Source organism: Gekko japonicus, unplaced genomic scaffold, assembly GCF_001447785.1.
Source record: "Gekko japonicus isolate JY-2015 unplaced genomic scaffold, Gekko_japonicus_V1.1 scaffold94, whole genome shotgun sequence".
Lineage (NCBI taxonomy): Eukaryota > Metazoa > Chordata > Lepidosauria > Squamata > Gekkonidae > Gekko > Gekko japonicus.
In genome coordinates this window covers 1,598,706-1,614,878 of record NW_015174274.1, presented here as the reverse complement: position 1 = coordinate 1,614,878, position 16,173 = coordinate 1,598,706, and the positions used below count along the sequence as shown (strand labels likewise).

Below are 16,173 nucleotides of genomic sequence, written 5' to 3'. Positions count from 1 at the left end.
GACAGTATGTAGAGGTGGGATCATGCAGTTGGTCCTTTTTCACAATGTATACATTTACATTGAATTTGGTGGCATTGTACAGGTTTTTTCTTTGCAGCTCAGTTATATTTTTAATAGCATGCCATCGGGGATAGAGAGTGGATTTTAAGCTATGCTGCCAGGTCTCCATCTATAGTGGGAGACCTCCGTCTAGCAGTATAGTAGGGGGAAATGAGGGGGAACAGGTATTGGTATGACACCACGGTATCACTTCTCACGCAACCCCAGAAATAAGCTAGGTGATGCTGTAGGATTCCCCTCAAACTCTATGCTAAAATCATAGAATTTGGGGGGGAATTCTACAGCATTGTGCCAATATGATGATGTCACTTCTGGGGTCATGCCAAAAGCAACATTGCAGGGTCAGAATGATGCATATTTGCATATCCCTACCGCTGAATCCTCCTGCCAGTTGACAGCATTGGGCTGGCAAATCTAGTCTGAGCACTAGAAAAACACTCAAATCCCTGTTATGTATAAAGAATATATTGGGTGCCTCTTGACAAATCTCTGAGCTGATCATATTTTGGCAGATTCTGATAAAGGTATCCACAAAAATAAGACCAGTCTACCATTACCAAAAAGTAAATAAAGATAGGAATTCTGATTCTCACTATGTATGGACCAGCAATCAGATGGGCTGTTTGGACTGATATCCTCCCTTCTCCCTACCAGATTTAATGTGAGCATCTGTTCTATTCCATTCTCCAGTTATTGGCCCCCTGTTATCACCCATACTTCCTTGACACTGGCGAAAGTCCAGTATATGCAGCTCAAATTGTCCCACCATGTATTTCAGGCCGTCTAATCACCCCATTGTGTGTTCAAGATGTTTGGAGGTCTGCAGCTACCACTCCATGGCTGCCATTCTTTCCTCAGCGATATGCACATAACCGCATATTCAGCCATGGTGAATAAGCTGTTCTGTGCATGCACAAAGTAGAGTGTGTGTTTTTTTTAAAGAAGGGTGGCATGTCTGATCACCCTCTTCAGAACAAAGCTCCAGAGAGATTGGAGACACGGTCTGACCTGCCATCTGACTGCAGCCCTTCAGAAGCAAAAATATACTCAGGAGGTGAAATCATACCCTGCTTCTGGTTCGAGCCACATATTGGTGGGAATCTAGTTACTTTGGAAGCATCCAAACTGTTTTTTTAACCCAAAAGAACAAAGTTACTTTTGAGACTTGTTCCATTTTATAACAAGCTTTCATTTATTACAAAATGGTATTATACTTAACAGAATGTGTGCAACTAGAAATCTGTTTTGTACATTTTTATGCTTTTTGTTCACTTACCGGAACTTTCCATCAACACCCACAGTTAAACCAATGTAAACATCATCCTTAAATGCATGAAAGACATTCTGAAATATATAAAGAGAGAACTGGTTATCAAGGCAAAAAGTACTTAAGTCAAAATGCTCAGATATTTTCAACATGATTACAATTTGGTTATTCTCTTCAAAGTGAAATACTATTAACATTTGCTGTGGCACAAATTACACTTCCTGCTTGTGGTTGTTTAAAAAGCTTTATTAGAAAACATGGTAAGAAATAATTTGAAATAATGTATAGGAAAAGGCACTGCACAGGGGAGCTGATGCGGCTGTGCCACTTGCCGAGGGTGTGTTGAGAAAATAGGCAAAAATACTTAAATACTTAGTGGTTTTCAATGGATCATTGCTTCACTGGAGAGGAGGCATTTCTTTCTATGTAAAAATCTTTATTTCTAAGGGAAGGGTTCACAGGGAAATCTACAAAATAACAGAGACCAAGGCTACATCTTCAGAGCTACAAACAGACCGACCACACGGTCTCGCAACAACTGTAATGGAGATTCTTCTGGACCCCTAGAAGGAAATCACCTGAATGCATTAACCATTGACTGTGAGTAAACAGACTTAGATTTTGTGGGCTTTGTTTTCATTGGCTCTGAGCCAGGTTTCTCTTCCAGGTCAGTCTAAACAATAGCATACAAAGTAAAGCAGATTAACCCTTTAATGACTGAATTAGACCGTGCAACACACACATATATTTCCAACACCCCTTCTCAAGGTCTAACATGTAAGTCATTATACATGCACATACAAACATCATTCATTATTCACTTTAACATTTGGATCAACCATATTCAACATTTGAAAAGGCCCCTGCCACATGGGGGGAAAAAAGAACGGTCAAAGTGTGGTTTTTAGAGCCGCACCAAAAGAGACACGTGGCGGCGGGATCAGATAGATCCCCTGAGCCGCTGCGCAGTTCCTCCCCAGCACGATCAGATGCCGGGGCGAACCCACTGAAGGGAGAGCGAGGCAGCCGAACTGCGCATGTGTGCACATGCGCAGTTCGGCTGGGAGCCTCGATTGCTCCGGAAGAGGGGCGTGCTGGCGATCTCACAGCCGCACTTGCTGCGCATTTTCTGGTAAGTCCTGCTCTTTTGCAGGTTCTTTTTTGCAGTGGGATTTCCGGCTGAAGGTACGGATCGGGGACGGGTGCACGCTGCTTCCCAGATGTTGCGGTTTGATCGTGCCCGTTTGGTGCGCCCCCGATCCGTCCATCTTCCAGGCCAAAACCTCCCGTGTGACCGGGGCCAAAGACATTCAAATTTTTCTTTGGTCAGTGGCTTAATCAAAATTTCAGCCATCATTTCCTCTGTGCAACAATGTTCAATCTCTATTAGCACCTTCTGGTACAAATCTTTCACAAGCATACATTTAATACCAATAGATCTATTTCTTGCTGTGGTGCTTTCTTCCTTACGTATAGTAATACAAGCTTGATTGTCCTCAAACATAAGTACAGGTACAGGTTCTCTTATTCCAAAGTCCTTCAACAAATGAAAAAATCCATTCAAGTCTACTGCAGGCCCTTGCTGCTGAAACACACTCTGCTTCTGCTGTAGGCTGTGCCACAACAGTTTGCTTTCCACTAGTCCAGTCTATTAGTCCATCTCCATAGAAGAATAGATATCCGCTTGTTGACTTGAAATTATTCGATTCTTCTCCCCAGTTGGCGTCCATTTATCTGACTAGTCTGGGCTCTTCAGATGGTGCAATTTTCACTGACTCCCCCCCCCACACACACACACCTCTGTTTGTGCCAGGAGCTGAGGAGGGACAGGCAGATGCCAGTGCTTACCTGGCATTTCCTTCAAGGTAGCAAGCAAGTCAGAGAAAAGCCCCAGTGCCTGCCCTTAGCTGGGCAGCCAGTGGAAGCAGCTAAAGCCATGCTACCTTTCCTTCCCCTGGAAAGACAGTGATGCCTGCAACAGATTCCAGGAGAGGGTGAAGCAGAGAAAGAGAGAAGCCATGATTAATTGACTCCTGGCACAACAACAGGTATATCCTTCTGAAAACATAGGTTGCTTCTTCCCATAGATCCCTGAGCACTCAGTTATTCAGGTTGCAGTTCTCTCTGTACTAGTGTTGCCCATTTCACCAGGCTGACTCAAGGAGCAAGCCTAAGCAGGTCTGCTCAGAAGGATGTCACATTGTATTCAGTGGGGTTTACTCCCAGGCCAGTGTCCTTAGGACTGCAGTCTCAGTGTGTTACTCTACAGGAGCATTCAGGTCTGATCACAAATAATTCACACAGGTGTCACTTCCTTGTTTACCTATCCATCTGCCCAACTGCTCTTAATTTACTAGGCTACTGAGTTTGATGGGAATTGTAGTTTTCTTTGCCTCTTAATTCAGTATGGAGAAACCATAATTCCCATCAACTTCGGCAGGAGTCAGGTTGGGGAAAGACTAAGAAGGTTTTATCTATGCACAATCAACACACACACACATGCTCCAGGCATAAAGGGATCAACTGCTTCCCTTCCCCCTACTGTTCCTTGATAAGTGTAACTGAGTAGGTTTAATGTGGATCACAGAGATTACACTTGCAGCAAGTTATTCTTCAGCTGGGAAAGATAAGGCGTATGGTTTGAGAAGAGCTAAGAATAGGACAGTAGCAGATACTGCTTTATGTCTATCTGTGCACATTCATGTATGGGTTTTGTGAAAATGCCACTGCACATTCACAAATGCTCATTAAGCATTTTTTAGTGTTTGATGGAAACACTTGCAAAAATGTGAGCAGCTTCAGGTTCAGCTTGGAGACCCATCATAAATTATATATGATTTGTAGACCATATTTTCCATACATTACTTACATATTTCCACAAAAACATACGTTCCTTTTCACTTGTAATGACAGCAAGATCTCCACTCTGCTGTTTGCAAAATCGTCGGGCTTCTCCCATAGACAAACTTGTGTTGTGAAAATAGTACTCATTGTCTTCATACTTAACCCAGCCATCTTCAATTATTTTGTATGACCAAGCTGTACAAAAATACACAGAGACAATGGTTCAAGCACAAGCTGCACATTGCATTCCAGTACCTTTTGATGCTAAAAAGTTCAACATACCAAAAGTATCATTTGGCTCCGGTTTCAAGGCCACACCTGAAAACAAAGAAGCAAATGAACAATGATTACCATGTACTTTGTTTGCTTTATAGTATTTCACGTCTGTCAGTAATTCACTTCTATCAGTAATTCATGACAGTAGTAGTAGTAGTAGTAGTAGTAGTAGTAGTAAATCATTCTTTCAAGCCTATTGTATTTCTAGATTCCTTCTGAGCAAATAATGCTAGCATGCAAAAGAATAATCAGCAATCTAATTCACGATGTCTTTAGAAGTCTAGAGTTCTCACATTCAGATAAAGGCATAATTTGTTTGTATGTGTCAGTATGAAATCAAATAATTTAATTTCTGTCATGGTCCTACTGAAGGTTAAGTGCAGTGATTGTTTTTAACATTCCAGTGCCTTTTTACAGAAAAATCAATTTCTGTCTTTGCTTATGTATCTCTATTGTCCCTGAAAACAGAAGGGGCAGATATCATAAGAAAAGGCCCTTATCTGGTGCCCAATAGTCAGGCAAAAATCAGTTTGGGGGAATACGTGGCTGTGCCTCAAACCTCATAATATTAAACTAAAACAAGGTTGAGGAGCAGTGTCGCAAATGAAATGAAGCAAATTAGTTCAGGGTTTTGCTTAATCAACCAGTTGCAAATGAGGAGCAATCGGACCTCTCTTCACTTGGCAAGCCCAATGATATAAACTGCTACATGATGACATTGTCCAGTATGGAAAACGACTATCAACTGTTGTGCACTGTTGTCCTGCATCAGTGATGGGTGAGAACCAAGGATGCCATCTCTCAAAGTCAACCTATAGCAAAAATAAAGGTTCATTAATGTTTTGTAATATTCACTAGAAATTATTTGTATGGTCTGTTGTACAATGGAATTCATGAAAGTTATTGTGTATCTGTGCTAAAATATGTGTAGAAGAACTTGGACAGTCATGTTTTACCAAACAGGTTAAATGACCTATATTTGATGGTCTTGAATTATGGAAGAAAATTTTATCTTCAATATTATCTTCAAATGATTGTCCTCAATATTGTTTAAAAATGGATTCTGAAGGTTGCACAGTTTTGGATATATTAATAGAATAATTTACTTACAGGAGATCCATCACTCCAAGTATTCCCCACATCAGAGTCCAAAACATTTAAACCAATCCAGGCCTCATCTTCAAACCTAAAATTCAGAAAAATGTTATATGGAAGCCAGTGACTATGGAAACATTTCATGACACTCAAACTTTTAAAAATATACAACATGATGATTTGCTTGAATTTTTCTAGAAAAATATTATACATATAGGTATCATCAGTGGAGTCTCTTAAATCTTGTTATTGTATTCATGAATTGGGTGTCTACCATTGGGGCAGAGCATGTTTCTAAGCATCTGTACTATATCTTGGGTCAACTCATTGATTTTTCATAAAGGGTGACTACATTATAAACACCTGTGTATGTACTAGGACTGCATGCTAAAGCCCCATATGCTTTTCCTTTTAAAAGAATCATACTTTGGTCTTTACTAGTAACACTCTCCCAGCCTGCTGGTTGATCAAATCCCACTGCAAGGGACTTATGATAAGCAGTCTGCCAAAGTTCAAGTCTGAGATTGCTTCAAGCAAAAAAATGCAACAAGAGAACATAGCCCACAGTGACTGTATGTTTCCCATTTCCTCACGCAGGGCAAAGACAGCTCCACAAAATGAGACCAAAAAAATTGTGCCCCGCAGCCCTGATGTGAATCAGGGCTATCCACTGCTCCTTTTTATTCTTAAAAGACATAGCAAAATCCATTCATAATGTCCTGCTGTCATGTCTCATCAAACCTTCAGCACTCAGCAGCAGTCTATTGTAACATAACAGACTTACACATGTTTCAGCCTGTGAACTCTCTGAAGCAAAAGAATCAGATGCTTTCCTAAAACAGTTGAAATGATTTTGGACCCTGAGATAGAAAGGATATGTTATGACACTCACAATTCCTGTATTTTGCTTTGTTCTTCGTCACTATGGATGGAAGCCAGGTCTCCTCCAATTTCTCTGCAAAAATCTCGAGCTTCAAACCAAGTTCTCTTGTATTTTTTCTCTCTAAAAATCTAAGTGTAAAATAAGTATGGTGATATATTCTCTCCCCCCCCCGTGTCCCCCCCTTTTCTGAGCCTTCATCAGATCCCACCACTTTGACCAGTGCCACCACCAATGTCTAGGTTGTTACATTCAAACAACTTTTCAACATTTTTGATCTTGGAAGAGTTCTGTGTGCTTATCGTATTTTTTTTCCTAATGGCAAACCATTTATGCTATTACCTTCATTTTAAAAACTGATAACAGAACAGAACTTTACAGCAGGCTTCACATTCAAGAAGCGGGGAAAGTCAAACTGTGAATTTCCTGGCTACTGATTTAGCAACAGATGATGACCATGTTATATGTATCAGAAAGTTTTGCTGAGAAAATTCTTACTGATGTTGTGCCTGAGCAGGACTATCATCCTTATATTGTACAAAATACCTTCAGGTAAAATTTGATTTCTACACTGTCTGGAACATGCAAAATAGGATTCACTAATGCAGTTCACAGGGATCTCTGTGATTTGCCTTCATTCCTATTTTGAATGTAAAATCATACCCACCCTTTATCTGCATATGAACTCATCTGTGAAAAAATTTAATAAGGAAACTCATGACTAGACCACTTTTCGAGACTGAGTGAATATGGAAGACCAGCTTAGCACATGGGAAATGTAGGAAGTTAACTGGAAATTTTAGGGCTGTGGTGGCTCAGAGGTTAAGACGCTGAGTTGCAGACCAGAAGGGAGGTAGCTCGGCAGTTCAAGACCCGAGTGCCGTGTGACAGAGTGAGCTCCCATCTCTGGCCCCAGCTTCTGCCAACCTAGCCGTTCGAAAGCAAGAAACGGCAAGTAGATAAATAGGTACCACATTGATGGGAAGGTAACAGCGTTCCGTGCACCTCAGCATTTAGTCATCTTCAGTCTTCATTCTTCAGACAGCACTGGCTCTTCAGCTTGGAAACAGAGATGAGCACCACCCCCTAGAGTCGGATTTGACTGTCTTTCAAGCAAGGGATACTTTTACCTTTAACCTTTCTTAAATATGGGGCAACGTGCTGGACTACAGACACCTGTAACTTTTTTTGCGACTTTCATCATTGATATTGCTGTGCTCTAGATATAGATCTATTATTTTGCTAAGGAGTGAATATATTAGATTGGTTTTACCATTCCATTCTGCCAGTGCAAGGAAGTTTACGCCAATAGGTTTTGTACCAACAAAAATTTTTTGTGTTGGAGGTATATGCTAAGGATGGCAGAAGAGAATGCTAGATGAAAACTCATTAGTTCTTCGGTCCTTCCATACATTCCATACATTATCACTTCTTCCTGGTTCTTTGTTTACAGACATAACATTTTTTAAAAGCTGGCAGTGTCATGTATGGAATTATGGGTTGGTGGTGGCCTATGCGGGTTGCCAGTGGAGTGGCAGAAGACCACACATCCCTACTGGCAACTCTAATCTAGCCACTGTTCTTGTAATATATACATTTTCCCCAACACAGAAAAGGGTAAGTAGCTTTTGTGATAAATGACCTGGCACCATAACCAAGAGTGCAGCAATTATTTCATCTCTAACTCCTTTGTAGTAACAACAAAATAACCACAGAAGGACTATAGTCTCTATTATCCCTCCACCACAATCAGTCCTTTGAAGTGACTTGCTTGTAAAGACCCTCAAGGACTGCTGTTGGCAAACTGTTACAAGAAACTATGTAAAGAAAGGAAACCTCCTTTGTGTGAATAATAAATCAAATGTTATACAGCTGGTTTGCAACAGTTCTGGGTCAAGCCCACACAAGTAAGGTAGAAAAACAATAGAACAAGCTCTCTCATATGGAGCACAAAGATGGTTGAAATCTATGGCAAGCACAAGTGGCTGGATCCTAAAGTGCCCTTCCAAGCATAAAGGAGTCCTTTCATGGGCATATTGATGTAGATAAACCGGAGAACAGAGGTGTGAGTGGTAAAATAAAATGCAGAAGAGACAAAGGTCAAAATGATACAACAACAACAATAATAAAGTAATACAAAGGTGCAAGATGACAAACCCCTACAGAGCAGCACTGCTAAAAAAAGGGAATCATCATTTAAGGGACATCTGTGGGACAGGAATACAAAAAGCAAGTAAAGTATAAGACTGAATCCGTTGTCAGGAAAGAGGAACCAGAGAGGCAAGAGCAGAGTTACCTGCAGAATAATTGAAGTACCCCTTGGTCTGCTTTTTGTTAATGCAGTTAACAAAAGATGAAGAGATTAAAAGAGGATGAGAATCTGTATCAATGAACTGAAAAACAACAGAGAGAAATCACCTGCTGATGAAAGGTGCTAGGGCAGTAGAATATGGGGCAAAAGGGCTGACTTGCAGGAAAAGAAGTTTAGCTATCAAGAAACATTTCTCAAATATTAGGGCCATGGTGACTCAAATGAGTGGTGGGGCATGCAGTGTGTTGTGAGAGAATCTAGAGTGGCTTGATTTTCCGCTCTGCTCAGTGTGGTCTGAAGCCCCCTTCCAGCATAAGAAGCCTTCCTCTGATCGAAGTTTCCCGGAGAGCTTCTTTCAGTGGAGGCTAGAGGAAAGCTTCAGATATTGCTGAGTAGAGCCACTTTGGGGGGGGGGATCTGCATTGGTGCATGGGAATGCAACGGAAGATGGTGGAATGTGTGTGTGTGTTAGAAATACTCCTTTAAGAACACACTCATATGCTCAAGATGTTTATCTAGAAATTTTTACTGAAAAGTGTATAAGCTTGATTTTTTTTGCTTCTTAAAAACACAGGTCACCTTGTTGAATGTTTGTACTGCTCTGCGCCCTTCAAAGCAGTAGTTAACCTTATCCCCAGTTATTTGTAGCAGTATCGCAAAGGAGGGACAAAGATACACCTGAGTTCTTTGCTCCTGTTCTACAAGCAGCTGACAGGGACAGAGGAATCCTGAAAATGTCTCCTGTGCCTAAATAAAGCATGGTCCTATCCCCGAGTCCTCACTGATTAGGCAAAGAGAGTTGGACACTGGGATGCAACATTAGCTGGGCTTTTCTTTAGCTGAAACAAGAGCGATTTAAAAAAAATGTATGTTTGAATGCACATGCGAAATTAAGTCTCCAGTTTTTAGTCTAGCGATAAATTAAACCCGGGAAACCAAGCTCTAGAAAACATGGCATTAAATCAAGCAATATTACATAGGACATCTAGACTTCCTCTCAAAGATGAGATTAATCAGAGAGGCAGCCAGTGGACATAATTTAGATATGGAGGTTCTCTGTCAAGATAAGTTTGGATTCAGTGATCCCTGAGTTTGCTTCTAGGATTATCTTTTTATAACATTGTGTTTCATGCTTACAGCAATCTGCTGACTGGGAGTGCCTCCTCCACTATCCTAAAGCACCTTACCGAACTTTAAAGCATGACATTGACAGTTCTAGAAAAATCATAGATGACGAAGAAAACATATAACTTTAAAATAAACATTGCATTCTTAAATAAGAACGACGGTAAAACTTTTAAACTAAAAAACCATAACAATGTCATCCTCAACGTTCCTGAAAAGTTTCCTGACAGCATTTTCTACTTTGTTGCTTAAGCTAGTATGTAGTTCAACACAAGAAACTGTATTCCTACTTTGAAGCATGAACTTGCTGTTTCGGTTCCAGACCATCCTTCTGGGCAAGGGGGCAGTGTGGTTGTTGTTGGGGCAAGAGTTGTTGTCACACCTTCTGCCCATTGTTTACAGATGAATGCTGCCTTCTCCTCACAGCTCACAATGTCCCACAATCCAGCTGCAGTTCCAGTTCTCATAGCAACACAGCCATGATTTTGTCCTTGGGGAAAGCCAATGGAATTAAATTTCTTTTTATACTTGTACCATTTTTGAAAAATGGACAAGCCCTTTTTGAGAAAGTAACCCCCCAGAGTATATCGATGTAACAGAATTTAATTTCTACTGGTTTTAGATCACTGTCTCAACCGTATTAAACTTGGGGAACCTTTCTTCAAATCCCATTTTCTTCACCATCTGTCTTTCCACTCAGCTTTCTTTTCCTTGGATCTCCTTCCTCTTTTTTTTATCTCCTTTCCTCTCAAAAATTGCCATTTTTAAAAACTCTCAGCAGCTCTCAGTTTCCTGCCTCACATTCTCTCATCTCTACTGTAACCATCTCAACGACTGTGGCTCACTTTGCTCCATCTCCCCAAAGAGCCCTCCAGCCAGTCGGTGTCATTCCCTGCAGCAGGTTCACTACAAAGGTACCTACCAGGCATCCCTGAGTTCCAGTGGCTAAATGTAACTGAGTGTCCATTAGTCCAGTTGAATGTCCAGCCTTCCGTTATCTCTGATATGCCAATCCAGAAATACTTTTCTGGACGTAGCCCAACTAGACTAGTTAGGTAGGCTTGTTCATACCTGTAGAACAGAATAGGTAATTAGTGTGGGCAAAATGATCCTTCTGCTAATTTTACTGAACATTTAGACTGAATTGATAATCCACACACGATCTAGTTGGGTGTGTCAGGAAACATTCTCTGCTATAAACTTTATGTGAACTAGAGACTACAGAGAGAAATAGCTACTCTTTGTGTGAACTAGAGACTACACAGATAAATAGATTGCATTTTTCCTTAAAGGTTCGATATACAGAGGGTGAGGATGTGCAAACAGAACTGCCAGTCCCTCAGCCTGCGCACCTACTCTGTAAGTATTAGTCCTATATCTAAATCTCTCCTTTTTGTACTCCACACTCCCTCACCGGGTCAGTCACCTCTGATGGTTAGAACCAAGTCTGTTCTCTTTTAATGTATGCTAGTCTCCTTTGTACCCTGGTGGTCTGGTAGAGAAAGCCAGCAATGGTCATTCAGGGTGCTGGGAACCCTTGGAGGGAGAAAGAAAGGGGAGAAGGCAGAATAGAAAAGACCAGTTTAAATTATTTTTGTTCAGATAGGGTTTAGGCAGGTTAGGGATTTTGACTCTGTCTCTAGTTGCTTAGGGGGAAGACAACTGTTTAGTCTGATAGCCTGAAGTGGCCCAAAGTAGTTTAAGGCTCTCTTCCATAGTCTTTTGAGTGTATTCAAAAGCTACAGGGCAGACTGAGGTCCTCACTTGAAAGGCTCTAAAAGGTTAGGAAATCTATGGAACAACCTCATAGTTGTACTTTGGCATTCTCTCCATTCAGAAAAAAATATATAATCTGTAAAGCAACTGTGTCTCCGTAAATTACGTTTGCATAAAGTTGATCTTGAACATTCATAGTTTAATTTCTCTTCCCAGTATATTAAAACTCTTCATTTTTTAAAAAAGTCTCTGTTTTTATGGAGAACATGTGTATTGTGGCTGCAAATGTACAATTTATTTATATATTCTAGGCACCTCTCCGTGCTCCATGCTCAAGGCAATGAAAGATGCAGTGTTTGCACACAGAATTATTGACACACATGACTTCTTACGCATGCTGCTCTATGCAAAACAACATAAGTCAGAAAAGTGCTAAGGGAATCAATAAAAACATGGCAGAGAACTCAAACCTGAGCAGAGGAGTTGACCTGAGTCATAGAAATATCCCCCCCCCCCAGATTTGGGTATATTGGACCCCAAAAATATCAGTATTTCCTGATATTCCCAAATCCCACTATTCAGATTTGGTAAATATTTGGGAATCCCATTTTTTGGGGGTCCATTATACCTTACGGGAACCATTAAAGTAAATGCAAATCTATCCTGGGGTTTATTCAGTGGTCCGGAAGGGGGGGTTGAGATAGAGGCACTAAATTTGCTGCATAGCTGCTGTAGCCTCTCCTCAAAAAGAATCCCCTAGTTTCAAAAAGATTGGACCAGGGGATCCAATTCTAGGGGCACCCAAACAAGGTACCCCCATTCTCAATTATTTCCAATGGGGGGGAAATAGCAAGGCAATACAAGCCCAGCAGAATGTCCCAGAGAATCTCTGCAGTAGAAGGTGAAGGGGAGGGACATTTTTGCAAGGCCAGCAAGCAGAACCAGTGCAGAGTGCTCAGCAAAACCAGTGACACTGTGGCAGTGCCAAAACCCAACAGGACTAAGGTCAAATCTGAGAATCTCTGAAGTAGAAACTGAGGGGGGACATCTCTGCAAGGACAGCAGAACCAGTGCAATTGCCCAGCAGCAGAACCCAGTGCCATTGTGGCAAATACCAGCTCAATAGGACTCATTCATTTTTTTATTTTTTCCCCATTTATTCAAGTTTATTACGGTCATATACCAGTATAGTAGAAGACAAGTAAATACAGTTATGGGAGCAGTAAAATTATAAAATATAATGGCATCTAAAATTATAAATAGGATCTAAAAACTTTAAAATACAGAAATAATAGAATCAAAATTTATGATCAAAAGTTAGATTTAGGCCTATCTGTCCTTTATCTCTTTCCTAGTTTGGTATGCCAACCAACCAAATTTGGCAACCATCCTAGTCAGCTTTTGATTATCTCCTGCCAGCATAATTGACAAAAGTATCCTTCTATTATGACATGAAAGGAGTTAACTATAGGCTTGATCAAAACTTCCCTGATATTATGATATATAAGACAATCAAAAATTACATGTTCCAATGTTTCATCAGATCCCATCCCATCCCACATATACAACTTTTCCGCAATGATCTAGTAAATCTGGCCTCCATTATGGCTGAGGGTAAGGCGTTGTATCTTAATAGGGTAAAAATTCTTCTATGATTGCTGATATCTAAATATTTGATGTAAGGTCTCACAATAGGACTCATGTCAAGCACAGAATCACAATCCAAGCGAGGGGAAGGGGGTTTGCAAGGACAGCAGAACCAGTGCAGTAGTGCCCAGCATCACAACCCAGTGCCAATGCAGCAGCAGTGCAAACCCAGCAGATAATCCCAGCAAGGTTTTTTAAAAGAAGCAAAGAGAGTAGAAGCCCAGCAGAACACTCAAAAGTGCAGGGTGGGCAGGCACTTTTGCTAGCCCGCCTAAACCAAGGTCAGCCCAGTACACAGAAGCCCAGTAATGTTTTGTTTTCTTCCAAAGCCAACAGCAGACCCAGAGAAATCTTATGCACCATTTCCCAGGGGAGGCCCCAGAAAGCGAGAGGGAGGGGGTTGTGTCTACCCTGATCCTCCTGTCTCAGCAACAGCAGCACACACCAACCATCACTGCCTCAGTGGAGGAGTCTTAGCCTAAGTGCTGCAGCTGCCCTTCATCACAGGCTCTCCCTTTCCCGCCTCCCAACCCTGCAAAGAAGAATGTTTCACAGCAAATTTGCTTAATTACTTATGGTGCTCCTGTGGGTTCTGCTGGTTTCTGTTTGGCACACAGCTCTCATTATCCTACTCTTCCCTTTCATCACCATCAATATGAAGAACAGGTTTTGTGCTGCTGTTTTAATTTCAGCATGCAGTTTTGGTTTGGGGTGGCTGGTGACTGGGTGAGTGAACTTGAGCATGCCACCTTCAACACCACCCAGTGCTGCACTCCTACCAGGGTTCTGTAGAGGTATTTTGGAGCAGGTGGATTCAGAATGGAAGTGGGGAGATTGGTGGGGCATTTCTGTGCCAATCCAACTGGTTAACGGCTCTGCTAATTCTTTCTAGTCTCGTTTTAATTTTGGGAAGAGCATTTCGCCCCAACTTCCCAGGACAGACTGAGAGAGGATGCAGGCACAGGTATGTGCTCACTTCAATCACCCTCAACCCAGGACCAGGTAGCTGAACAGTGGCAAGTTGCCCTTCAGGAAGACCAACTGCTCAACTGTCCAGGGGAGGAGGCGTGAGCGATGTGAGCTGACAATGTTGCCCACATGGGAAAAAACCCGCTTACTCTGCAAGCTCATCAGAGGGCATGAGAGGAGCCTCTGGGCCATGGCAGAGAGGTCCAGCCAGACCACCTCCTTCATGGCCCAGTGGACTGGTGGCCTGAGACTCATAGTGCTCCACAAGGTATTCCCTCACCATTTCAGTCACCGTGTCCTCCTGTGTCATGTGCCTACCACTCCCAGAGGAGCTAAGTATCTGCCCAATGAGTGCCATCTCACAGGAGGCAGCGTTCAGCATTCTCCGCAAGGGAAGGCCGCCCGGAGCATGGCTCCTCCATTCCCGCCACGGGGCACTGGGGGATGGGAGGTGTTTTGGGCACCACCAGGGCAGGCGGCTTGTGTGGAGGCAAGGGAAAGTGGCCCCAGGTGCTGTGGAGCCACGGAGAGGGGTGCATAATTGGCGGGGCGTCTTCACTATGAGCCCCCTTTTAGACAGTAGTAGAAATCAGAGTATGAAGAAGTACCTACACACCAAGTTCCAGGTTTCTGGACTGTCTGGAATTGCCTGAAGCTTTGGGAGGCTTGTGCCTAGAGAGAGTCATGAGGAAGTCTCCCTTTCAAATGTTTCTAGAAATCAGAGGTGCCTGTAGAAATTAGGGGTACTTTGGGCCACATGTGTGTAAAATATAAGATGCCTAGATTTTCCTAAAATGCATTTATGTTTGAAAATATGTGGGCGCACCGGGGTGGGGGCGCCAGAAGGTAGCCTCACCTAGTGTGCAAAAAACCTTGGAGCCGGCCCTGCATGGACTGTAGGCTAGTTGCAATATCCATTTCACTGTCATGCAGTTAAATGGAATTCTCTCTCATGTACTCCACAAAGAGTTATGAGGACCCTCTCGAACCCACTGCCACCTACTTTGCTTTTTACTAGGGGGTGTGCATCTCAAAATTCCAAAACTGAAAATATACTCCAAAATTTCTGCTTTGGGTCATTACCATGATTTCCAGAATGGTAAACAGAAATCTGGGATTCTTAGGAATTAAGAAAGCACCACTTGGAAAAATGTGTATTGTTTTCTATGTGGATGTTGTCTTTCTTTTATTCTCTCGATTTTCCAGGCAATGGCTTTTCCCCCTTGCAATTGGATCCTCTCAAGGGATCAGCAGAGTGCTGCCAGCTAAGCACCATTGTAGACAAGCCCCACAGAAGGAATTTTTAAGGCCTGAAGCTGATGCTGTCACCCAGATAAGTGTCAGCAAACCAAGAGACGCCACACAGCAAGAACTCAAATAATAATTATCCTCAAATAATAATTAAAGAATCCCTACAATGGTTGTCCACTGGGGATGTGTCTCACAGCAATTGGATGACTGATTTGCATGCATCCACACATACACACACTCTATTTTTGTGAACAATTCAAAGAATTTTCAAAGACTGCAGTGATGTGGGGTGGTTTTCTGCAAAGGAAGCCTTTTCTTGATTGTGAAAGAGACAAGAGACCAGAGCAAGGAAGGACGGCAAATGCAGCATTTTCATCATAGTCACTGTAAGATTACATAAAGAAACCAGACATAGCCAGGAATTTTGTCTAAAGCCAGTGGCCTTCTTTAGCCACTGCCATCCCCGCCACCCCCACTATGGGAAATAGTGGAGTGCACCAAGAGTCTATAAAACGACGTGGGGATACAGGGGCTCACTCTTCAATGGCTTGCCTTTTTTCTCCACGGTCGGGAACAGAGGGTGGCGATAGGGGAACAGCAGTCCCGGAGGCACCCACTTGAGTGTGGTGTGCCTCAGGGGGCAGTGCTTTCCCCGATATTGTTTAACATCTACATGTGCCCCCTCGCTCAGATTGCCAGGAGGTATGGGCTGGGTTGTCATACATATGCAGA

At 42.2% G+C, this 16,173-nt stretch overlaps 1 protein-coding gene across 1 annotated transcript in view; it reads right to left on the bottom strand.

The window, feature by feature from the left end:
- The window catches only part of LOC107120956 (macrophage mannose receptor 1-like), a 59,081-nt gene that overhangs the window by 16,829 nt on the left and 26,079 nt on the right, over positions 1–16,173 (bottom strand). Inside the window, exons 11-18 of the mRNA XM_015423748.1 lie at positions 10,781–10,929; positions 10,149–10,348; positions 6,435–6,553; positions 5,558–5,633; positions 5,118–5,259; positions 4,454–4,489; positions 4,197–4,366; positions 1,337–1,404 (exon numbers count right to left, since the gene is read on the bottom strand). Coding sequence (XP_015279234.1) covers positions 1,337–1,404; positions 4,197–4,366; positions 4,454–4,489; positions 5,118–5,259; positions 5,558–5,633; positions 6,435–6,553; positions 10,149–10,348; positions 10,781–10,929 — 960 coding nt within the window. The remainder of the gene's footprint in view (positions 1–1,336; positions 1,405–4,196; positions 4,367–4,453; positions 4,490–5,117; positions 5,260–5,557; positions 5,634–6,434; positions 6,554–10,148; positions 10,349–10,780; positions 10,930–16,173) is intronic.